The following is a 25,385-nucleotide window of genomic DNA, read 5'->3' as shown; positions in this document are numbered from 1 at the left end:
AGATTGTTCAGAATTGTTTACACCAGTGGTACTTCAGTTTAGTCCTAGTGGCTCTTCTCCTGACTGAATTAAGCACACTTTCTCCCAATTTCTATGTTTACTGTCAATCCAAAAATTACAAAATTGAGTTTTACCATTATTTACTAATGACTTTAAAAGAGACACTGCAGCCTTTCAGCAAAAAGTGGTATTTGTTTGTGCCCTATCTTTTCTTTGGTAATTTTAATTATAGTGTATTAAAGTACAATGAAGGGAGCAAAGTCGACAGCAAACAGGTAAATGAATAGGAAAATAACAAATGAAATTTAATCATTTAAATTTTTGACAAAAAAAAAAAAAATCTAATTTTGCTTTTAATGTAAACCTCACAATATATTTTTTAATACAAAATAATGTGTGGAAGTCAGTAATGAAGGAGGACCTGAACTAGTTTTAAGTGGGTTATAATAGTGCAATTGTCTTTTGAAGTATGCTTGACAATTATTGTACCCAAAAATATTGACTAAGCTGTGAGGCAGTAGTGCTGACCACTTTGCCTCCTCGAGATAAGATTGTCATATACAGTGGAACCTCCGGTCATGAATGTCTCAGACCGCGTACAAATCGGGTTACGACCAAAACGTTTGCCAAACTTTTGCATCTGTTCACGTCACACTCGGGTGACGAACAAGCCAGTTTCCCTTCCGGTTCGTACGCGCCAATGATTTCCGCACGTGTTCGGTCTCTCCCTGTGCATTCCATGTGCAGCGAGAGAGTGCGAGCGAGCATATATATTTACATACAGCTCGTACGGTCCGGAACGGATTAATTGTATTTACATACAATCCTATGGGGGAAATTACTTCGGGTCACAACCAAATCGGGTTGCGGCCAGAGTTTTGGAACGAATTACGGTTGTGACCCGAGATTCCACTGTATTGAGCTGCGTTGTTACCTTCTAGGTCCAGTTCAGTTCCAGGAAATCACACTTTCACACAGGCACAAGTATGCTAGATTAACTTTGGTCACGCACAAGTTTCATATCAATAAAAACCTTCCTAAGTGATTGATTGCGTGATGCACTCAGCTTAGCCTGTTTGAGATGCTTGCCTATTGATCTGCATTGTGCAGCCCCATCAACAGCACTTGCAGCCAATGAATTTATCAGCAGAATTGTTTCAAGAAACACTCCAATATACCAACAGCAGTAATTCCTCACTGTGATTGTGACAGCCAAGTCAGATGTTTTCGTTCTTTTTAATTGTCTTGCTTTTATAGTCATTCTAGTGTTTGTTCAAACTATAGTGTATGTTTATTTGTCTAGTTGTTTATTTATTGAGCTTATGTAAAAGCCCAAATTGTTCCCTGGGGACAAGTAAAGTTCTACCTATCTTTCTGTTCATCTATTATATAGTGCTTTGTCTCTCTGTCTGTCTATTATTTGGTACATTTCCCATCCATCCTCTGCAGGGGGACAGCTCTCTACAGCATCAGTTCTCAATTTGTGCACTGTGCAGTAGAGAGAGAAAATAATGTAAAACTTGAAGCACTGCGGCCATTATATTTTTAAGTCTTTCATTATTCTTCCTTCACTTTTCCTAAATTGCTGCACCTCAAAGCCCATGTTGTTAAAAATCTTAAATTCTATTCAGGAAATATGGTTGATAATATTTTTATTTGTTACATGAAAGACCATATATTACCACCACAAGCAACATGTGAGTTGCTGTCTCTTTGCCCAGGCTTGCACTAGACTGCTTCTGCATATTCTTTTTAGCTCGACAAATTCTTTCCTGCTTCTGTTATCGACATGTGATAGTGAACACTATTTCCCAGATGTGAATTGCTGTCTGTTTTAAGTGGTGAGGTGTGGTATGGTGCAAGGTAATTATAGTTTTGCCTTTTTATATTATTTTTTATTTCTATATTTTTTCTGACCTTACTTGCGAATTAAGTTTAGTTTTAGTTCTCCTTCATCGTATATTTTTATTTCACAAAGACATTTCTATTTTATTTTTATATCTATTAGTTTTAGTAATTATAGTATGGTTAAAGAGCTACTATGGAATTTATTTTGTGTCACAATCAGACAGAACTGTACACTTAATGGGTTTGGACATAGTATTAGTTTAATTTTTGTGGAAGCTTACTACACTACCTTTTTACTATCTGGTTTTGTTTTTGTCTGATAAACAAGCATAATCAAAACTACATATGAACAATGTTACACAATTTTAGAATTTTTAAAATATTTTCTATTTCATTTGTGCTGAACAAATATGCACTACCTGTTGATACCTTTCATCCTTTCCTTTTATCGCAATTTGTAGTGAAATTTAGGTGAATTTTAAGGTTTGATTTTTTTTTTTTTTTTTTTTTTTTTTTTTTTTTTTTTTTTTTATATACTCTAAATGTCTACAGCACACAACATATCCTGCTCCAAGACAATATGCTTATAATGAATGTCTTCAATATTGCATTGAAAAATCTCCCATACTGGGCTTTGCTATTTTCTACCAGCCATATTGATCTCTGATTCCGTCTCAGGCACATACAATTTATAGACAGAATTTGCCACCGCAGGTCTGAAAAGATACCAAAAATCAGAAAATAGATTCTACTGTGTTCTGACAGTTGTGAGGCTTAGGAAGAACAGGGCTCTTAGGCTTGTATCAATGTGCAGACCTCACCAGCTGCATTGAGGGAAACAAAGAAAAACAAGCATGTTGTGTCAAGGTTAGATGCAGTGAGATTTGAATAGCTCATGCATAAGAACAGTAAACCCAAATTGAGCAGAGTAAGAGTAGGTAATAGGTGTATGGAGGGGCACAAAACGACAGAGACAGGATCTGAGATTAGGAACAATGTACAGTTAGGTCCATAAATATTTGGACAAAGACAACTTTTTTCTAATTTTGGTTCTATACATTACCACAATGAATTTCAAATGAAACAACTCAGATGCAGTTGAAGTGCAGACTTTCAGCTTTAATTCAGTGGGGTGAACAAAACGATTGCATAAAAATGTGAGGCAACTAAAGCATTTTTTTAACACAATCCCTTCATTTCAGGGGCTCAAAAGTAATTGGACAATTGACTCAAAGGCTGTTCCATGGGCAGGTGTGGGCAAGTCTGTCATTATGTCATTATCAATTAAACAGATAAAAGGCCTGGAGTTGATTTGAGGTGTGGTGCTTGCATGTGGAAGATTTTGCTGTGAACAGACAACATGTAGTCAAAGGAGATCTCCATGCAGGTGAAAGAAGCCTTCCTTAAGCTGCAAAAACATAAAAAACCCATCCGAGAAATTGCTACAATATTACGAGTGGCAAAATCTACAGTGTGGTACATCCTGAGAAAGAAAGCAAGCACTGGTGAACTCAGCAACGCAAAAAGACCTGGACGTCCATGGAAGACAACTGTGGTGGATGATCGCAGAATCATTTCCATGGTGAAGAGAAACCCCTTCACAACAGCCAACCAAGTGACCAACACTCTCCAGGGGGTAGGTGTATCAATATTCAAGTCTACCATAAAGAGAAGACTGCATGAAAGTAAATACAGAGGGTGCACTGCAAGGTGCAAGCCACTCATAAGTCTCAAGAATAGAAAGGCTAGATTGAACTTTGCTAAAGAACATCTAAAAAAGCCACACAGTTCTGGAAAAACATTCTTTGGACAGATGAAACCAAGATCAACCTCTACCAGAATGATGGCAAGAAAAAAGTATGGAGAAGGCGTGGAACAGCTCATTATCCAAACCATACCACATCATCTGTAAAACACAGTGGAGGCAGTGTGATGGCTTGGGCGTGCATGGCTGCTAGTGGCACTGGGGCACTAGTGTTTATTGATGATGTGATACAGGACAGAAACAGCTGAATGAATTCTGAGGTGTTCAGAGACATACTGTCTGCTCAAATCCAGCTAAATGCAGTGAAATTGATTGGGCGGCATTTCATGATACAGATGGACAATGACCCAAAACATACAGCCAAAGCAAGTTTATTAAAGCAAAGAAGTGGAAAATTCTTGAATGGCCAAGTCAGTCACCTGATCTTAACCCAATTGAGCATGTATTGCACTTTTTGAAGACTAAACTTCAGACAGAATGGCCCACAAACAAACAGCAACTGAAAGCCGCTGCAGTAAAGGCCTGGCAGAGCATTAAAAAGGAGGAAACCCAGCATCTGGTGATATCCATGAGTTCAAGACTTTAGGCTGTCATTGCCAGCAAAGGGTTTTCAACCAAGTATTAGAAATGAACATTTTATTTCCAGTTATTTAATTTCTCCAATTACTTTTGAGCCCTTGAAATGAAGGGATTGTGTTAAAAAATGCTTTAGTTGCCTCACATTTTTATGCAATCGTTTTGTTCACCCCACTGAATTAAAGCTGAAAGTCTGTACTTCAACTGCATCTGAGTTGTTTCATTTAAAATTCATTGTGGTAATGTACAGAACCAAAATTAGAAAAAAGTTGTCTTTGTCCAAATATTTATGGACCTAACTGTATTTAGTATATAAACCTGTTTATGCAGAGCAGGATTGCAGGAAACGTGGAGCTTACCCCAGCAGTTTGGATACAAGGCAGGAAAAATCCCTGTAGTTAGGATATAGTGGGTTGGATAATGGATGGATGATTTACACAACAATGTTCAGTTTGCTTCGTCACCGCAAATGCTGTATGAACACCCACCCTCCTTCACCAGCCGCCGTTCACTGGATGAATTTATGCGGGTGGCTTGTGGTGGATTGCTTTCTGTTTTTGAGTTAAAAGTTACAAGGGTTGAATATTCATTCAAAAACTAAAAATATTTTTAGTAAATTATTATTTTATTTCAGTTAATCTTTCCTGCTACTTTAAAAGTTTTGTTTAGTTTTAGTTTTTCATTTCGGTTTTGTTAATTATTTTATTTCAGTTTGCAAAAAATTTTTTTAATAATAGTTTCAGATTTGATTTTACTTTTCATTATAATAACCATGGTGGTGGTGTGCTGGTAACATCACTTCAAAATAGGCTCACCGAATTAACAACTTAAGAGAATAAATCAAAAAGCAGTAAAGGCAATTTGAAAATTATGTGGAAACCACAGTGGATAGATGATGTAGTACAGCACGTTTGTGACGGTTATTGGCACTTCTAACATTCATATCACAATGCTCTGCTGTTACTCTAGTTGATGGTAAGGTCAAACATTTATGCTTTGTTGTGGGATTGCACCATTCAACAAGAAATTTCTTTGGGCAGAGGGAGTGAAACCTGCTGAAATTCACTAAAACCTAAAACTAAAAATAGTACATAATTTTCTATGGGTTGGAATTTATATTATGAAAGCTATTAAATAAACATTAATGTACTTAACTAGCACATGTAAGTATATTCTCTTATAATTATTTGTTTTGACTATACTGTAACTCATTGTTACCACACTTTTGTATATTAAATATTTTTGTATCTGTTTCTTTGATGTAGAAAACTATTTTAGAACGTAATCTAACTTAAAAACTTTAAAGCTACCTTTGTAAAATCAAATTTGTCAATTGAAGATTCATCCATTATTTCAGAATACTTGTTAAATGGCCCTAGTTCTATTGTTTTCATAGTTTCTAATGTAAGTAATCAGAATTACTTGTGCTTGTTTACTAATTTCGAAATAGCCATTGGACTGGACTAACCTTGATCACACCAGTTACTCTTAACAGGATACTGAATCCCATTCGCTCTTGTCATATTTTAGTTGTTATACTGATGAAAATGACTTTGGCTTGAAAAACTGAACACACAACACAAAAATAGTGTCTACTCATTCATTTTCAGCAATGAAGTATGCAGTTTTTGGAGCCCTACTAACTGGGTAGGTTGTATCACTAGAGATATTTGCTTCAACACAATACAAACTGAGTCACTTGTTTGTCTGGAAAGTGTGGAAGTTTTGAAACTAAATTTTGCTTCGGAATGAACAAATGGTGCTACTCATTTTATCACTGTTGAAGACCAGCCACAGGTACAGTGATGGCACTTGGTTTGAAATTTGCTTTCACTTTTACTTGGCAGAACTTTAGTTGAGACTTCCTTTGTGGAGGAACTCCAGTTTTCCTTCTATGTCCCTGGCTAGATAATCTGCTGACTCAAAATTGGTTGTATGCAAACAGTGTAATCACTAAGGTTGGTTCCTGCCTCATGATCAGTGCAATGACCAGGCTGATTAAAAATGGATGGATGGTTGGACAGACACCTGTATTTGTGTCCATTCGATGATAATGGAACAGAGGCTTTCAATTCATCCTATAAAACATATTTGTATAGTGCTGTATTAAGAAGCCATCATCCAAATATGTGATACTGTGTGTTAAAATGACAGCTGCGTCATTGTATCTTTTTGCTTTTAAGACATGCACAAATTATTTAGCTTATTTTTGAACTAATTTAATAATTGAGTATAAGTGGTAAGAGTGAGCCATTTTTGCTTTGAAAGAACACAGATTTTTCCTCTTAAGTAAAACCTTGCAGAATTTTTAAATAGGCTGGATTCTCACACTGAAATACAAGTCCTGATACAGTATATGTCAGCTGGTTTTAGCATGTTTTTCCCCCACTAGCTCTGTGTACAAGTCATGTGGTGAAGGCACTGTGTTGTAAATGCATTTGGGTTATGCTCATTATAGAAGGGTGTACCATAGAACGTGCAGTTTGTGAAAGGATAACAAGCCCAAAAGCTGTTCTATAGTTGCCTTTATGCACATGTTATGCCAATCCAAAAACTAACAACATACATGTCCACCACCCCACTGGCACAATGTTTTATATAGCCAACTATGAGATTCACGTTTACTTCAGAAACAAAATATGCACATTTTTTTCTTGAAGACAAAACATAAACTTTTTAGAGAATAAAAAAGCGTTTCTAACTAGAGATCTTAACCGTTAATGTAGTCACACTGCAATTGCAAAGTTGTTCACCAAGAAAATCTTATTTTAAATAACCAGAAGTAAAACCCAAAGAGAAAAACTGAGTTGAGACAAATAAGAGTCAAAATCAGAATATTGAATATTAAACTTTACACAGAAACGTGCTCATTGGTTGAATCTTTATCTTGGACAATGCTCCTATCACCATTATAGCATAATTTATCAACTTGTGAAACTACTTGCCGTGGGTTTCAGTGTGAGATTGTGTTGCAGTTACATATACATTTAAAAGGAATTAAGACCATATTCAAACAAAGAAATAAAAATCAGCAAAATGCATGAAATTAAAGTTTGCAAATTAAACTTTGGAAATATAAAATACTCAAACTTTAAAAAAATAAAAAAATGTTAAAGACATTTCCCATTTCTAAGCAGAATGCATTTTAAAGTTCTTTACAAGCATAAAGGTCATAATTTTCTAATGTTCTGAAACTACTTTTCCTGGTGAAGGTCGTGTTGGCAGAAGTCCAAGTAGGTCAGCTCAGACTTCCCAGTCTCTAGGTACAGATTCCAGCTCCTCATGGGGATATCCCATGTGTTCCCAAGGTAGCTGAGAGATATAATCCCTCAATTGTGTTGTGGGTCTGTCCCTGCCCTGTGGAAGGTGAACAGAGCAGATCAAGGAGGTGTATCCTTACAACAAAATCCCTCAACTGGCTCCTCTCAGTATGAGGGAGTAGTGACTACTCTGAGGCTCTCCTGAATTGCTGAGCTTCTCATTCTATTTTGGAGTGTCATCCCAGTCACTTTGCAATTAAAACAGAAATTAGTTTCTTCTCAATCTGATTTTTTTGGTCATGACCATAGGTGAGGACAAGAGATTTAGTTTGACCAATAAACAGAATGTTTTGTCATTAAAATCTGTTCTGTCTTCACTAATACAGACCGGTACTGCACCTGCATAATATCTACATAATATCTCTTCCCCAGATACTTTATGTGCTCCACTAAGGACAGTTGTCCCCCCATATCATCTATAGATAGCAATCTACTGATTTCCAGAAAATAATTATGACCTTGCACTTAGAGGTGCTGATCCTCATCCCGGCAGCTTCACACTTGGCAGCAAATTGCTTGAGTGCATACTGAAGGTCCCAGGCAGATGAGACAAAGAGGACAACATCATCTGCATAAAACAGTGATGCTGCCCCTAGCCTCCCCAACTGGACACTCTCCCATACTAGGTTGCACCATGAAAACAACTAACTAGCATAAAGCAAAACAATTTAAATAATAAGTGTAATGTTGAAACTATTTACCAGAATTATACATCAAATGTCAACTGAATAGTTTTACTTGGGTACACAAAAACGGTGGCTGCTTCTCTACATGCTTAGTGTATGCTTCTTGGTACAGCATACAAACTAACACTACATGTGAGAGATGCTGCTTTGACATAGTCATGGTTTCGCTCACTTTCGCATATCTTTTGTTAATACCCTGGCTATTACATTTTGCAAACCTTATATAGTGGAGCCCATACACTCCTTTGATATATCATTTTTTTATGTAAATGCTGGAAGGAAGACAAATGATGTTAACCTGTTGCTGCACCTTCTGTAGCTTTTGTATGTAACAATGAATGTAAACCAAGTGGACCATTTTCAGAGTTTAAAGTATCTCAAAACTATAACAGTGCTTTAAAAGAATTCAATTGTTTTTCTGCTTTATTTGCCAAAGTCCAGTATGAATGAGTCTTTCTGTATATTGTGTGCCATCCAAATTGCATTGCACCTGACACTCACCCTTGCCTTTGTGTATAATGAAGCATGCGTGGAGTCTGTATACTGCATTGGCTCAGGTACTAGAATTCTTGATTAAGAATGGTCTCTCATCTTTTCTGGAGTTGTCCCATGGCAGCATTGTGGTTAGTGTAGGGGTCAGCTGATAAGTACTGGCAAGCCAAAAAAGACAGAAGCTGTACCAGTGTCTGAAGGCCTGTGTGTGCATGGAGTTTAGTGAAGCTACAGAGAAAAACATTTCTGTTGGCCTTAAGATATTATTTACCTTATCAGGACCTGAGGTTCTGTCCACATAAATGTGCTTTCATTTAAAAATGCATACATTTGTGTACATTTTCACCTTGCTTTCCACACTACCCTGTCATTTTTGACACTTGAAAATGAAGACTGTTAATGCTGTCCAGAGCCATATACTTCTGAAAATATAGCGTCAGCATTTCACTGTGAATAAGGAGTTAACATGATTTTTAAGAAAACAATATTCTAATCGCACTCATGATTGGTTTGTGCTTATTTTGTGGACATTCCTGCTCATTACAATAGCTCATTCCTTGATTGGTCACCATTTGTAGAGGAAAAACATTTTCCATCATAGCAGGCATAAAAGAGTTTCTTTCAATGCCGCTTGTTGTGCTGCTTACCTGCATGCATCTAAATTGGATTTTGAAAAGTTTGAATGTTGCATTCATGCATAAAAACTAATTACTTACTGGTCAATAAATACTTTGGCTCACAGTGTTACTGAATTTTTTTATGTTTCATAGTACTAGGGTGTTGTACCGTGTTAGCCATTATGAATGTAGAGAAAAGCCAAGCAAAATTACACCTTTTTTTGATTACATCTTGCCTGAAGAAGGGGCCTGAGTTGCCTCGAAAGCTTGCATATTGTAATCTTTTTAGTTAGCCAATAAAAGGTGTCATTTTGCTTGGCTTTTCTCTACATTTGTTTCATATAATTTTTTTTTTCTTTTCAGGTTACTTGTGGAACGCATATTTGCCCAGTACATGGTTCCTCACAACTTGGAAACAACAGAAAGGATGAAATGTTTGTATTATCTTTATGCCACACTGGACTTCAATGCAGTGAAGTATGATTTCTTTTCCCCTACATATTGCTAGACTTAAACTGAGCTTACTCAACTTTAATATTTAGAAATATATGAACCAGTCTACTGTATATACAGAAGGTGCTATTTTTATTTTTATGTTGCAAACTCAGTAAGAGCATACAGTTTATGATAAACAAGAGTCTGTCAAATCTGACTGCTGATGCTAATTAATCAAATTATATAATAAAGCTGTTTCTTAAGACATCATTATTTCCATTAAGAACATGATTAGGAACTTTGACATAGGCTCAAATCCTGCCTTATTATGTGAAGGAGGCCTGTGCTTTAATTACATTTTCCCTTTCTACTGATGAACTAATATGACCATTTTACTTTTAAAAAAAAAAAAAAAAAAAAAAAAAATTGACTGGACTTGTTTTATTTATGTTTAAAGACCTATATGAGGTGCATAAATATTTGGAAATTATAATCTGCAAATCGTAACGTGAAATTGTAGGAATGCACCTGGCTTTCTGTTGTTTTCTTTTGTACAGCTGTCTTAAATGAAATCATATCTTCAAAGTCCTCAGTAATCATAACAGATATGATAATGCATTATAGGATTTGGAAATATCCGTCCTTGATTTTATCCTTGTTACAGATTAACTGCGTGTCGTTGTTGCGTTCTTTTGTTAAAGGTTTTTTATTTTTGCCTTGAGAATGTGAATAGTTCAATAACAAACTTTGTAATCATTTTTTAGGATTTTGTATTTCATATTCTTTCTGGGTTTTATATTAATGTTTTGCTTAGAAATTACATTTTCTTTATCTAAATACTTTTACCAGTTGGAAGTAAGTTGTTTGTTGCATGCTCCATGCATACTACTTGTCATATTTTGTGTAATCTTAACAATGGCACGTTCAAACTTTGTTTGCTTGTTTGTTTGTGTGTGTGCATTGCAGTAAAAGTCCTAGCACTTTTTCTTTTAATTTACTAAATAGTTTGTGCATAAGTGTGTTCTCTTGCAGACAAACTTTGAAAAAATCTTACCAGAAATGTATCCTCTCCTTTACAGAGCTTTGAATGAGATGTGGAAATGTCAAAATGCATTGAGGCATCATGTTAAAGATTTGCTTGACTTGATCAAACAACCTAAAGTAAGTTTCAGTAATTAATGTTATAATGAAATGTAGAACCTGTTCTTTCAATTAAAGATTTTCTTTTGTAATGCAATCCCTGCTTGTTCTTTGGAATGTTTATGGAAATAATGAAGATATTTTTGATAGAAATCATATTTCTTAATGTAACGGAGGCTGGCTTGAGACTGAGAATGTCAGCAGCATAATTCCTAAAAAAGAAATATTATCACAGAATGATTTTTGTGTGTTTATGGTAGTGTAGAACAAAAGATAATGTCTTGAATCCATGTTATTTTTCGAAGTCTGAGTCAAGAATTACTTTAAAGAATGAAGCATTTTATAAGTGTAAAGTGTGTTTTATCTGAAGGCCCCCAACTACAGACTCTCATATCCCAAAAACTACCATATTCTTTCTCATTGTCTGAAGCCCTCAATATACAAGTTACAGTTGGAAGTCTGGTACTTGCATCAGAATAGTGACCTTCATACACTGTGGTCCTGTAAAATAAGTTTCCTGCCAGCATTAATTAAAGTTTTTCTGTAAAATGTAAAAAAAAAAAAAAAAAAAAATTAACAGTATCTGAAAAATATTTCTATATGAACAAGTATAAATATGTGTTTGAGTGTGCACAAAGGTATCCAATGTGTTTTTTTTTTTTGGCCTTACTCCCAATGGTGCATGACCTCTAGCATCCCATTTACCTTTTGCTAGATACTGCAACTTCAAAAATATATAACTTTCTGTGGCTTAGTGGGTCCGAAAGAATGGCTCATTTATTTATTTTTTTTAATAATCCATTGGCCGTGTCATTCTCCATGGGCACACACATGCAGCCGTGTGGAGTTAACGAGGTAATTGGGGCGAGACACACCTACAACTGAAGGTGTGATCGTTCTCCATTATTTCCATTGGTTTCCTGCGGTGCGTGATTGAGACACTTCGCCCATAGAGCCGTATAAGTACGGGCCGTTATAAGAATTAATGGAAGCAAAAGAAGAGAAAGAACAAGAAAAGGGATGTAGGTTAGAGAAGAAGAAGAAGGCAGGAGGGGAGAGAGAGGGCTCACTTGAGATTTTTATTTATTTATATAAAGGATGACTTCCTGTTGATTTTAACCTTGTTTTAAAGGATTTATTTTGGATTTTAACCTCCACTTTTATCACCTCGTTTTATGGATTGTTTGTTCATTTAACTTTGAGCACTGCACTTTTTATTTAGACGCAGGTTTTGCTTTTATTTTTAATAAAAGCGCTGTATCCTTTTCTTTAAAAAAAAAAAAAAAATCCCCTTGCTCATTGTGATTTGTCCTCATTGCACCGCTCATCTGGTTACATTACCGACGGTGTTGGGTTCAAGAGGCTCCCAAAATTGGAAAAGGGAGCATAGAGCAGTACTCGCACCATCACACTTTATGTCACAGAAATATGAGAATCACAAAACGCTGTCTATTCAGTGCAATGCTAGTTAGGATATACTGAAAATAAACGTGTGATTTATGTATATGCTACTAGCTGTCCCCCGCGGCTCCATACACATAGTAGTGAAACAGAGCAAACTTGAAAAAAATCAATAAAAAAAAAAAAAAAGCATTTCTGGCCAAGTGGAAGGTACATATGCTCCAACGTCAAATGCTGGCCCTGTATCTGATTGTGTTGAGCTCTGACAGGAGATTGTCCCCTGCGTGGGGAGAAAAGCAGGTGGCCGTGATATCTCTGGCAATCAGCAGCTACCCTCTAAAACACAAGTACCTCTGATCTGTCTCTCAAAAATGTCAAACGTTACCCCTTAACAATCTGTAGATGATAATGTCTGCTGAACAAACAGGTATCACTAGCTAAGTGGAGGCAAGGTACGCTCCAACACTTGGTGTGAGGTAGACCAACTCAAAGTGAGGAGGGCTCCGCAGCCACTCTCTGATTTGTGCAAATAAATCAGTACCGCAAGCAAACTATGGTACTTAGCGTGATGAGAGAAGTCACAAAATCAACCAGAATGTTCAAGCAAATTATAGAAAAAATAACCTGATCTAAATTAGTTAAGTACTGTATATACTCGCATTTAAGTTCTCCTGTGGATAAGTCGAGGCTTGACTTTACCATATAATTTCCGGAATTTTATAATGTCGGTCGTGTAAGTCGAATGCAGAAAACTCAAGCTATTGGTCCAAGAGATTATGATATGCTAACGCCCACCTGAGAGAGTAATCATGGAGCACACTGCCCTTTTTATCTATGTATTGTGCCTACATGACCACACGGTAATATCCAAACTATTCCGAAGTGACTTTTGCACTGTTTTGTGTTTTTTGCATCTCACACCCTCATACACCTTTATCGTAAGAGCATCCCTTATCTATGATGGAGCGCTCAATCAGAAGAAAATATGAAGCTGGTTTTATAATTAAACTCGTTGAAGTGGTGAAAGAAATTAGTAACTGTGCTGCTGTAACAAAATTTGATGTGTCTGAGAAACTGGTGCAAGATTGGAGGAAGCAAGAAGATGTTAAAAAAAAATATATATATATTAAGTGTTGTATTTTTGAACAGGCATTTAAGTCGGGGGTCTGATTTTTATGATCTATTTTTTGGGTTTCAAGACCTTACTTATACGCAAGTATATACAGTAGTTCTCTCATGAAAGCATACAGGCAAACGTTGGATGTACTGTATATAGATATGGCTGAAAAGTTTGTGGATACTTGACATCCATCCATCCATCCATCCATCCAGCCATCCATCCATACATACATACATCTGCCTATGGTATATGAGCTTGTTGGGTATCCCATTTCAAAACCATGGGCAGCTTTCCACAAGATTTTGGAATGAATCTATGGGAATTTGTGAGGTCAGTTACTGATGTTGGATAGAAATTTTTGGCATGCAACTGGTGTTGTTAAATTGTCCCAAAGATGTTCAGTAGAGTTGAGGTCAGGGTTCTTGGCAGGCCACTCAAGTTGCTTTACACCAAACTTGTTAAACGTTGCCTTTATGGACCTGGCTTTATGCTCAGGGTCATAGTCATGCTGGGATAGCAAAGGGCCTTCTCCAAACTGTTGACACAAAGTTAGGAACACACAATTGTCTAAAATGTTTTTATGCTGTTTTTATGCTACCCTTCAGTGGAACCAAGATGCCTAGCCCAAACCGTACAAAAACAACTACAGCCCATTGTACCTCTTCAACCAAACTTTATAGTAGGAAGTGACTCTACTCCGTTGGATCCTTGAGCAAGGCCCTTAACCTGCAATTGTTTCGTCATGGGAATGACGTAAATCTGTATCCAGTTCTGTAAGCAGGTCCTCCAGTTTACAGGGAAAATTTGGGGGGTTGGCATGCCAGGAGGTGCAAAAACGAAATTATGAAAAGAAAAGCAAACTTTGCCAATTAAAAAATAGTGGCCGAGTACTGGTTTTGATCCTTGCTGACCCACACCAGGAGGTGTTGGCCACGTCAGCCCTCTATTGGTGATGATTTGAAGGACACCCAGAAGCTGAGTTGCCGTTGCTAATTGGAAGGAACTCTGATGTCTTTTCGGTCATGTCCAGACGTAAATTGTGGAGCACAGGATCATAATGGAACCCGCTGTTAAATACAAATGCACCTGTATCGTCTTTCGGAAGCAACAAGAATGGTGATGTGCAAGGAGGTGAAGCAGATGCTTGAGCTGAGTGTAAATCGCAAAAGTAAGAGTGAGTGGCAAAGCCCAATTTTTCTGGTACCAAAACTGGATGGCTTGGTTTTGTTCTGTATAGATTTTAGAAGCTTGAATAAGTTTTCCAAGTTTCATCCCTATCCAATGCCACATTTTGATGACTTGTTTGAGAGACTTTCACCCTGGATCTCATGAAGGGGTGCTGGCAGGTGCCCCTAGCTGAGTCCAGTTGTGAGAAGACCACATTCACCACTCCAGATGGGTTGTTGACTTTTCAGTGGATGATGGATCAGATTCTGCGACACCATTCCACTTATGCTGGAGTGTATCTCGATGATGTGATCATTTTTAGTAATGATTGGAGGTTGCATCTTGACAGCCTTCAAGCGGTGCTTGACAGTTTGAGGCAGGCTGGGTTGACATTTAACCCTAAGAAGTGTAAATTAGGTTTGTCGGAGATGAATTACTCTCTGGGCAATGGTTTGATCAAATCTCAGTTGGACAAGATGGGTGAGGCGCTTACGTTTCCACGTGCGGAAATGCAGAAGCAAGTTCCAGCTTTTCTTAGACTTGCTAGTTATTACAGACAATTCAATAGATGGATATGAGTGCTTTTTGCCAATGTCCTGGTGCTGTGCATGTCAATGCTGACGTTCTGTCGTGTCTAAGCGGTTGCTTTGTCCACACCGGTGTGAACCAAGTTTGGGCGGGAGGGGTATGTGAGATTTTTGAGCTCTTTTGAGACTCTCCCCAACTGTGCTGCCTGCCAAAACGCAGCTGATGCATCTGTGAGGGTTTCTTATCTGTTGCCAAGGCAACTGCAGGTTCGAGGCACACCCACTGAGGCAACTGCAAGTTTGCAGCCTCCCCACGTAACACGTCTGTCAGCAGATGGTTAATACAAGGAACATTTTAACCCAACCACTGACCTGGCCCCGTCACTGCTTGTTTGCTGTGTCTGTGTGTATTGAAGTGGTAGCTCCCATTTGAATAAATGCCCTAACTTTTTGTGATTGGTATTAAGTTGGTTTTCTTTAAGCCTTTGGACTCGGCATCTTCTCATATATATATTGTGTGTGTGTGTGTGTGTGTGTGTGTGTGTGTATTTTGGAATGCCAGGATGTACAGCTCCCCAAACCCGGACACAGACCAGCAAAGAGACACAAGTCAAAGGCAACACACATTTATTCCTACCATCCCAGGGGACTATTGCCATAGTGATCCTCTCTCCCCCGGTCCTTCCATTCCATTGGCGTCCCGGCCAGGTAACGACCGTGGCCGTCCGTCACAGTATATGTATACAGTGGAACCTCGGTTTGCGAGCATAATTCGTTCCGGAAATATGCTCGTAGTCCAAAGCACTCGTATATCAAAATGAATTTCCCCATAAGAAATAATGGAAACTCAGATAATTTGTTCCACAACCCAAAACTATTCATATAAAAATGATTAATACAAAATATAAAGTAAAAATACATAAAACAAATTAACCTGCACTTTACATTTGAAAAGAATCATGACTGGCACGCACACGTGAGCGAGCACACACACACGCGAACACGCACACGCGAGCGAGCACACAGTCACAATGCTAATGCTGTAGTAAACAGTATACGCTTGTACGGATGTTGACTATATGAGTGAGGCACACCGACTCAGACGGAGAATAGGAGACGATTGCCCACAATCCCACAGCGAGCGAGAGAGAGAGAGAGAGAAATACGTACTACTCGTACTGCAAGACCTCGCTTGTTTATCAAGTCAAAATTTATTAAAAATTTTTGCTCGTCTTGCAAAACACTCGTAAACCAAGTTACTCGCAAACTGAGGTTCCACTGTATTTATATTTCCTGATAATTACAAACAGGTGGAACTAACAGAGTCAGGCTGTTCCTATGTGTACGTTCTAAGTGTTATCAGCAATTAGGTGGTATTGTTGTTCACTTACAGAAGTATTAAATAAAGACGACTTAAACGTTAACAAAACAGAAAAAGCTTTTGTTTTACAGGCTATAAATAAAAACATTTAGTTGTAAAGTCTGTTTTCATAGAAAAGACTTAATAAGAAATTAAAGGGAGGAATTGACTGCCTCTGATCCACATGTTTCCTTCAGGTCCAGGATTGAGAAACAATTTCATAGGTGTTTAATGGTCATGCAGCAGTTTTGCACAACCTTTTCCTGAAGTATTCCTTGTAGTACTTTATTACTTTAATTACTTACTATGTGTATTAATTTGTAATTTAATTTAAATATAAATAAAGCCTTTGTCAATTTTTATTTTTTCACCTTGTGGAAACTAGACTTGTATTGTTTCAAAACCATGCTGTGCATTATTTAAAAAAGAAAATTTTAATTTCAGTAGTTATTTTGTTTTATCATTAGAACAGCAGAGGTGGAGAGTAAGAAGAAAGGGTGTAAATTGGAAATATAAAAAATGTTAACTAGCTCTTTGCTATGATGTTGTTTTTCCAATATTAAGTGTTAATGACATGATGCTGAGGCAGAAATTAAAAGAAAAATTAATTACATCTTAGCAAAAATGCTACATTTAATAAAAAATTTTAAAAATTTAGTTTCTCAAATATTGTACTTTCCTCCAATGGTTATCAACTTTTGCACTTTAAAATTTAGTCAGATACTTCAAGCAAAGCTATCTTCTCGAAAGTAATGGTCATTACACGTAAGTACATGGATTTTTTTTTCTCTCTGTTTGGTTTTCCTTTTTTTAAACATAACATTTCAAATTACTTTCCTCTAAAGGGTTTAACTGTGCCAAATTATCATCTACTATACTCTGAGACAGCCTACTAGAAGTAAAACAGATTTAATTTTCAATCATGTCTGGGCATTGGAAATATGTACTGTAATGAATATTTAATCTAACTGCATGGCAGAATATTTGCACATTTTGACCTGTTTTCTCCATATTTATCTTTTACTCTTTTAACAATAGAAGAATTTGATCTTAGGTATTTTACCAAAATGAATTCAATTCAATATGATATGATTTATGGATTAATGTTGGAGTACTGTACATAGTCTTGTTCACAAGTGAAAAATGTGATCTTAAGTCTTTTGTTGGATAGCGGTCAATATTACTTAGGTGCATGAATCTCATTGTTAGGTAAGATGGCTTTATATGCCTAATAAGGTGAGTTTTAGTGAATTAAATGGGTGCAGCTTCAGCTGAACAAGTGAAATAATAGTAAAGACAAAAACAAGACATATGAGGTTCAGTGCACATTTGTGCTTAGCACCATAATAAATATAATTTTTTATTAAAAAAAAAAAAAAAAACAGGAAATCTTCCAGATCCTGGCAAAGCCCAAGATTTCATGAAGAAATTCACCCAAGTACTTGAAGAAGATGAAAGGATTCGCAACCAACTGGAAACTCTTGTCAGCCCTGCTTGTTTTTGTAAACAAGCTGAAGGATGTGTGGTAAGTAAAGAAACCTGCCCCTCATTTAGTATTATGCTGATAATTTAATGAGGGGGGAAAATAATTTCAATAATTTTTTTTAATGTTTCATGTGTGCAGGAATTTTAGAGTTATGTTTTGGCATACAAATATGCTTTTGTAATGGAAAACCGTTGCTATTGTAAGAACATTTGTTAATTAGATGGGTTTATACAGTAGTCAACTGGTTTTAACTTAAATTTAGTGTCTAGGTAGCTTTAACTATATATTGTATGCGACATTTATTTTAATACAGTGGAATTTTAGAAATGTCTCTAAAAATAATATAACCTAGCCTGGAAGTTTGTGGGTTTTTTACATTCATTATTGTTTCTTTCTCCAGAGAGAAATTACTAAGAAACTTGGAAGTCCCAAGCAACCAAGTAATCCTTTCCTTGAAATGGTGAAATTCCTGTTGGAGAGGATTGCTCCAGTGCACATAGATTCAGAGTCCATTAGGTAGAGTGGTTGATGTAAAGCCTTTATGCTTTTTGTCACTCCTTTGCAGAAATGTTAAGAAGGTTTTTAAATGTATTTTTCCTTTAGCGCTCTTATCAAGCAAGTGAATAAATCAATCGATGGTACAGCTGATGATGAGGAGGAGGGAGTACCAACTGAACAGGCAATCAGAGCAGGTCTTGAGTTGCTTAAGGTATTTTACTTCTTTATTTCATTTTTTTTTGTTTCATATTCAGAATATTAATAGCCATGGTCATTTGTGTAAGTAGAGTTCTTATCTAGTCTGTTTTTATATAGTTTACATATTCTCTCTCTACACATTTGAGTTTTCTGCATGTACGTACAGTATATTTCCTTCCACATCTCAGATATTTGCATGTTAGGTTAATTAATGTCTTTAATCCTAGTGTGGAATATTTTGAGTTTTTGTTTACACAGACCAGAAATACTCACCGTCTTGTAAAAGTAGGAAAATAAACCGGTCATTGAGTTTTTTTTGCAGATTGTGTGTAACATATTTTCAGACCTGCTTAATCTGTTCCTGATTTTTCACTGCCATGGCTTATCCTAGCAACATTGGGCGCAAAGCAATCCTGGATAAGGTGTCAGTCCATCAAAATGCCCTCCCACCAAGAGCCAGTCAACACTTAACAATTAACATAAATTTTGGTGGTGTGGGATAAAAACTAAAGTACACAAGGGGAAAACTACACTGAGCTCCATGCAGTATATACTCCTTCTACTGCATTGGTAAATTAAAAAAAAATGTGATTTCACTTTTATTGATATTTTGTTTTGGTTCTGAGGTAAAGGTTAAATTAGCAACCTTTTGCTTTAAAGTCCAGTACCCTAACCACAGTGCTGCACTTACAGCCCAAAAATGACTTTAATGGGCAGATGAGGGCACAAGGCTGCTAATTAATTTTCCTCCCCAGACTCCTCCTTGACCCAGCATTATCTTAACCATGCAAATCACCTTAGACAAAGTGCTAGTGATTGTCATGTTGAGTTTTAATCTATGCATTGCAGTGTCTGTTTCTCCAGATCCAGAAGAACCAATAGTTCTGGCTTAGGCTGTTGCATTAGTTTATTTCTCTATGGAAATATCTAGCATTATTATTTGAGGGGAAAAGAATGTTGTTGGTGACAAATAATTTGTTTTGTTTGAATAAGATGTGTAGTGAGGAAATATGCATTGTGTTTGTGTTCGGTAGATTTTTATAGGATTTTTAATGTGCATGTCTAAACTATAAAGAAGCAATGCATGCATAAATAATATATCAGCTGTGTTGTTTAAAGTAGTTTATTTAAAAACAGAACAAAGTTTGCAAAGACAACACAACAAAATCTATAAATGTAATATAAAAATGAGTTTTTCCAAAAAAAAAACAAAAAAACAAAACATTGTTCCTAGTATGTAATAGTAGGGCAAATTGAGTTCATGCATAAGTCATACATAATTAAAAAAAATAAAAAATATGACTGTTTTGATTTGCAGGTGCTTTCTTTTACTCATCCTGTCTCCTTCCACTCTGCGGAAACATTTGAGTCACTTCTGGGTTGCCTGAAAATGGATGATGAGAAAGTAGCAGAGGCAGCTCTACAAATATTTAAGAACACCGGAAACAAACTGGAGGAGAGTTTTCCTCATATCAAATCGTGAGTGTTTTAACATTTGTAGAAGAAGCACGCATGTAGTACCTTGCTAGTTCAGATTTCAAATACATTAAATAAATCTTAATTCCAAACTGGGCAACATCGATTGTTGGTATTTCTGAGTTTATTTTTCACTGTTACAAAGAACTGTTTTCATTCCAGATGGACTGTTGGCTATGTTATTGACTGATTCAACAAATAAGATTTAAGAGGGAATTCTATGATGTATTGGTACTTACTAAATTAAGTCTACAAAGGAAGTAGATGGCATGTTAGAACAGTGGTTAGTAGGTTTGAATCCCACGCCTGGATCTTTTCCCATTTCTTCATGGGTTTTCCTCCCACACTCAGTAAAAACATGAAGATTAGGTTGGTTGGTGTTTCCAAATTGGTTCAAGTATATGTGTGTATGACTGGCCCCTGCGATGGACTGGTGCACTGTCCAGGATTGTCTCCTGCCTTGCTTCCAGTTCTGCCAGGGTAGGCTATGATTTCCATGACACTACTTTGGATTACGCAGGTTTGTGAGAGACTGATGGGCCAATCAAGCATTGTAAATCATTATGTTCAAAGCCTGAATAAGCAGTAGTTTTAGTAACCTGTTTCTTGCTGAAAACTGTTACTTGGACTAACTATGAGAACAATGTTAACCACACCAGGAGATGCATGTATATCCGAGGAACTGTGATGGGATTTAAACTCTGGGAAATCACTTTCAAAACATGAAGAGTAGGAAACAGCTTGCCTGCTGGATCTGTAATTTTGGAGGATGCACTGCATGCTATGCAGAACTGTAAAGCTAAGCATCCGAGATGTGGTGCACCTAGCAATAGTATAGCAGAGCACACAATGGTGAGACTACAAAATGGCAATGTAACACACTTATATATTATAAAATTCCCAATGATTCAACACATTGGGATACTGGACAACCATGATGTTGCAATTGTGCCTCATCTCAGAGAACGTTGACTGGCTACCCAGTCTTCCAAGACGAAAATAGTCATAAACATTCTGAAGCATTCTCGCATCTAGACTCCCTCTCAAAATCCCTAGATTTAAATTCAATAGAAAATCTATGGTCAGATGGCTCTGCCAGCTTTTTACTCATTGCTCCAAGCAGCCCCAATCTGGTCGAAATGCAGGATTTGTAGCCAGATGCAAATTGTCGGTGTCTACATCCACAAACTGGTAGTTTAGGATGGTAGCTGTCCTTTAACCTTGTGTGGAAATATTGCCTTTATCTTTCTTTATGCTAACAACGTTAAATTGAATTATAATTTTTATGTTTCTTTCTTTTCAGCGTGTTGCTTCCAGTTTTACAAAATAAGGCTAAGAAGGGCCCTCCACGCCAAGCCAAATACGCTATTCATTGTATACATGCAATATTCTCCTCAAGAGACACTCAGTTTGCACAGATTTTCGAGGTATGGATTGTTGTATTTTTATGTGCAAAGACCCCTTTGACTATGCAAATGATTGCCAAGGTAATATATTTTAGCATTTCACTTAAGCATTCCAAGTACAATGTTATTTCTGTGCACGTTGCAGTACCAGTAAAACAGAACTGGGGTGTTTAAATGAAGTTCTGCAAGTGCGCAATCGCACTGTATCAGTTGCTGATAGATAAAATTTCTGTGTAGTAACAATTGTGCTAGATTGTAGTTAAAATCTGGTTCAGAATTAATCATATATTCCCTTTGAGAAACAGCATGTTGGTCCTTTGCTGCATCCGGGGAAACAAAATCCCATAGGCCTTACGCAAATTTTAAATGCCCCCTACAATATAAATACAGTAGTTTTGAAGTTATACTGTATATAAATCCTTTTCATAAAATTAGTTAGAAATGGATATCCATAATATACAGAAAAATAAAATAAAGGTTAGTATTAAAAGAACAGAAATTTCAAAATGTTACTTCTCTGTAGTTGTTTAATTTAAAACTGAAAGAAAACATGAAAATATTATAAAATATGTTTACAGAATTCAGTAAAGATCCAAGGTGAGGAGTTGATTTGTAACTCTGTCTACTTCCATGAAGTTGTTTTTGATTACTGAGCTGTGGGAATAGCTGCATCATTTATATTTAATGTCATGTTATTATTGTGTGTTGCATGTTAATGTCACCATTTTTCTCAGTGTTGTTGTTGTATTTCTTGTTAATGCAAAGTAAATTAGTTTAACATTATTTAACTTTTTAAACACTGTTTTCCTGCATTTTTCTCTGAATGTTGTACTTCTATCCTGGAACTATGTCATGTATCTTTCTTTATACCAGATAACTATCCTAACCTCTGCCCAAATTTTAGAATTTTTGATGGTTTGTTGAACATTGTATAGTATAGGCATGCAAATGTTTGAACAGTGTTTTTTTTTTTTTTTTTTTTTATATATATCCATGTTCAGATTTAGTTAAACCCCTTAATATTTTTCACTTTCACACCATAGAACACAGTGGTTTTAATATTAAATAATGTTTACTGTTGCATCTCACAATGGTAAACAAATTTTCTGTATTATAAAGCATTTTTAATTTATAAAACTGCAAGCAATTTTGAATGGCTATACATCCAAAGAAATGTCTAGAATTGACATTACAGTAGAAAACACAGCATTAAGTAGATAAAAAGTATGAGCAGAACGTACTATTTTTAAATTCACAATAGTGTCCCCAGTGGTTTTTAATTTGTGTTATAGATTTATGTAACACCCAGAGAAGAAAAACAGATGAACATTCTACCTTCACTAAGTACACCTCTTTGACAGGATAATTTAATTAAATTTGTCTATCCTTTCCATGTATTCGGCTTCTTAGACAGTAACAGTATCATGTGTATGTGATGCATTTAAAATGCATGCATTGGGATTGATAATTATTTATGTGTACATTTCACAGGGAAAGTAAGCAAAGTTTAAGATTTGAATAGTTTTGAACAGTGTGGCTGTGAGTAACAGATATATCTACTTGAGTACTGTATATAAGGAATGTTATACCCACAAGGGTTTTTCCTTATGAGAATACTGCTCTTGGTTCTTTCTTAGACCATTGTCCAAAATAAATTGAGTCAATGGTCTTCATAAGGATCACTATTGTTACTTGTACATAGGTATGTTGAAGAAACATAAGAAGGGCTGTAGTGAAAATTAGTAAAGACAAATATTGAACAAGGAGCAACTTTGTGGGATACTGGTATATTTCAGCTTTATGTATCGTCTTTGAAAACAGAAATTGTCAGAGCAGGTTAAAACACAGGTCCAACAACATTCTATTAACATTTACTGTAGCACACCATAGTTAACATATATTAAAGACAGAACTGTATTGTGATCTACCTGAGATATCCCTTCTTCAAATTGTTCTTTATTTGGGTTGCAGGCTTTTTTTTAAATACTATTTGCAATTTAACTATGTGGACTATGTGTACTGTGAACCCATGGTATACATTTTTGTTTTGAAGTATTTGTTTAGTCAGTGTATCTTACATTTTGACTTGGTATTTAAAAAAGTGTGTCTGGTACCCTTTGAGCTGAGCAAGTTTCCAAAGGGTTTTAATACTCATTTTCAACATAATTACTGTATATTCTGTAGTCATTTGCTTTATAAAGGTTTGATGTTTACAAACCATGTAAGTAACATGTGATCATGTGGATGTAGTATAGTTTTACAACATCTCTAGTGAGCAAAACTGAGCTTAGATTTGTCCAGCAAAATTCATTCCATTATTGCATAGTATTTTTTCATCACATCAGCATCCTTCTTCCCCTTGTGCAAAATCATGGGAACCTTGTTTTTTTGCCGAGTGTGGTAAGAGCACTTATTTAAACACTCTGTAGGCACCTCTCTGATGCAAAAATCCCTTGGGTACGGAGCTGGTGGTGTATCTCCTGAAGGATCCAAGTTTGGTTTGGCTTATAGATCTAGGTAAATTGAGAATATATGTTATCTCTGGTCCAGAATGAGCAAGGAATGCAAGACCGAACCAGTGGCATGAATGTGTAGGCAGGACTACTTAAGGCAGGTAAGAGTATGTGGAGCTGCATTGAAGGATCCATGGAGACGAGGAGATCAGTAGAGTAAGGGGCACTGGTGTCATCCATGGTATATACTTTGGAAAGCAGTATTACTTGCTTTCTAAACCATGAAAACTCATTTTAGTGAGTTTTACGTGTTGCAGTTATTAAATGCATGCAAAAATACTTCTAGTGGCAATTGTATGAAACTATATGCAAAACGAAACATTAATTACACAATTAAGGTACAGGAATATTTGATGTTAAGTGTTTATTTTTTTAATTTTTTTTTATTTGTAGCCCCTCCATAAAAGCCTGGATCCTGCTAATCTTGATCAGCTTGTTACACCTTTAACAACAATTGGACATTTAGCACTGCTTGCACCAGAACAATTTGCAGCACCACTCAAGTCTTTGGTGGCAAACTTTATTGTTAAGGATTTGCTCATGAATGACAGGGTAAGTATAACAATCATTAAATTAATAGGATGCTCTCAGTCCTTTAGTAGTGTTGTTAGCAGAATGACTTTAATGATTTTTATCATTAAGGTACTTTCCTCTTTGTATAAACACATAAGCACATAATAAATATTATGAAAAACATTGGCTATGTCTTTATTGTAGTGTTTTAGTGAAGTGTCATAAATCTGAAACAATTTATATATTATCAAAGCAATCAATTTAAGCCCATACAATTTGTTGGAACCACAAATGATTTAGATTTCCATGATCACTGGGATACTCAGTTTGTGTACAAAAGTTTCATAGCCTCAATCCATCAATATAAGACCAGTTTCAGTTACCATAGCTAGGTTATTCTTGCCTATTTCAACATATGATGTTTATTAAAATTTATCATTTTTCTCTTGTAAATTTTTGAAATTAGTTTTCTCTCCATTATCCCTAGAAGTCAGGATTTTAGTCATGAAGTATATGTACATGTTTATCTTTGTAAACAGTAGCACACACTGTTTGAGCTAATTCAATGCAACTGATGTTATAGCAATAAAGTATTTTCTTTATTATATTTAATTTACTCTTGGTGCTTTCTAACTTAGATTTTTTTTGAGAGATGTATATAAATGGACATTGATGAGCTGTGCTGGTCTGAAAGGCCTGTTCTCATCAAAATTGTATGTTCTTAATTAGACATGTAAACTCGGAATAGAGACTTTTGATGAAATAAGATCAAGTGAGAGAATCTAATTGAATTCCAGTGGAAAAATTAATGAAGCACAGACTTGAAACAAATATGAAACAT

At 36.1% G+C, this 25,385-nt stretch overlaps 1 protein-coding gene across 1 annotated transcript in view; it reads left to right on the top strand.

The window, feature by feature from the left end:
- Window positions 1–25,385, top strand: part of pds5b (PDS5 cohesin associated factor B) — a 155,442-nt gene that overhangs the window by 94,292 nt on the left and 35,765 nt on the right. Inside the window, exons 13-21 of the mRNA XM_028799315.2 lie at window positions 9,668–9,781; window positions 10,819–10,900; window positions 17,171–17,219; window positions 17,840–17,979; window positions 18,341–18,456; window positions 18,544–18,649; window positions 19,955–20,115; window positions 21,416–21,539; window positions 24,425–24,583. Coding sequence (XP_028655148.1) covers window positions 9,668–9,781; window positions 10,819–10,900; window positions 17,171–17,219; window positions 17,840–17,979; window positions 18,341–18,456; window positions 18,544–18,649; window positions 19,955–20,115; window positions 21,416–21,539; window positions 24,425–24,583 — 1,051 coding nt within the window. The remainder of the gene's footprint in view (window positions 1–9,667; window positions 9,782–10,818; window positions 10,901–17,170; window positions 17,220–17,839; window positions 17,980–18,340; window positions 18,457–18,543; window positions 18,650–19,954; window positions 20,116–21,415; window positions 21,540–24,424; window positions 24,584–25,385) is intronic.

The sequence above is a fragment of the Erpetoichthys calabaricus genome, chromosome 4, assembly GCF_900747795.2.
Source record: "Erpetoichthys calabaricus chromosome 4, fErpCal1.3, whole genome shotgun sequence".
Classification (NCBI taxonomy): Eukaryota; Metazoa; Chordata; class Cladistia; order Polypteriformes; family Polypteridae; genus Erpetoichthys; species Erpetoichthys calabaricus.
Note: the sequence above shows the minus strand (reverse complement) of the source record. Positions and strands in the feature narration are given on the sequence as shown.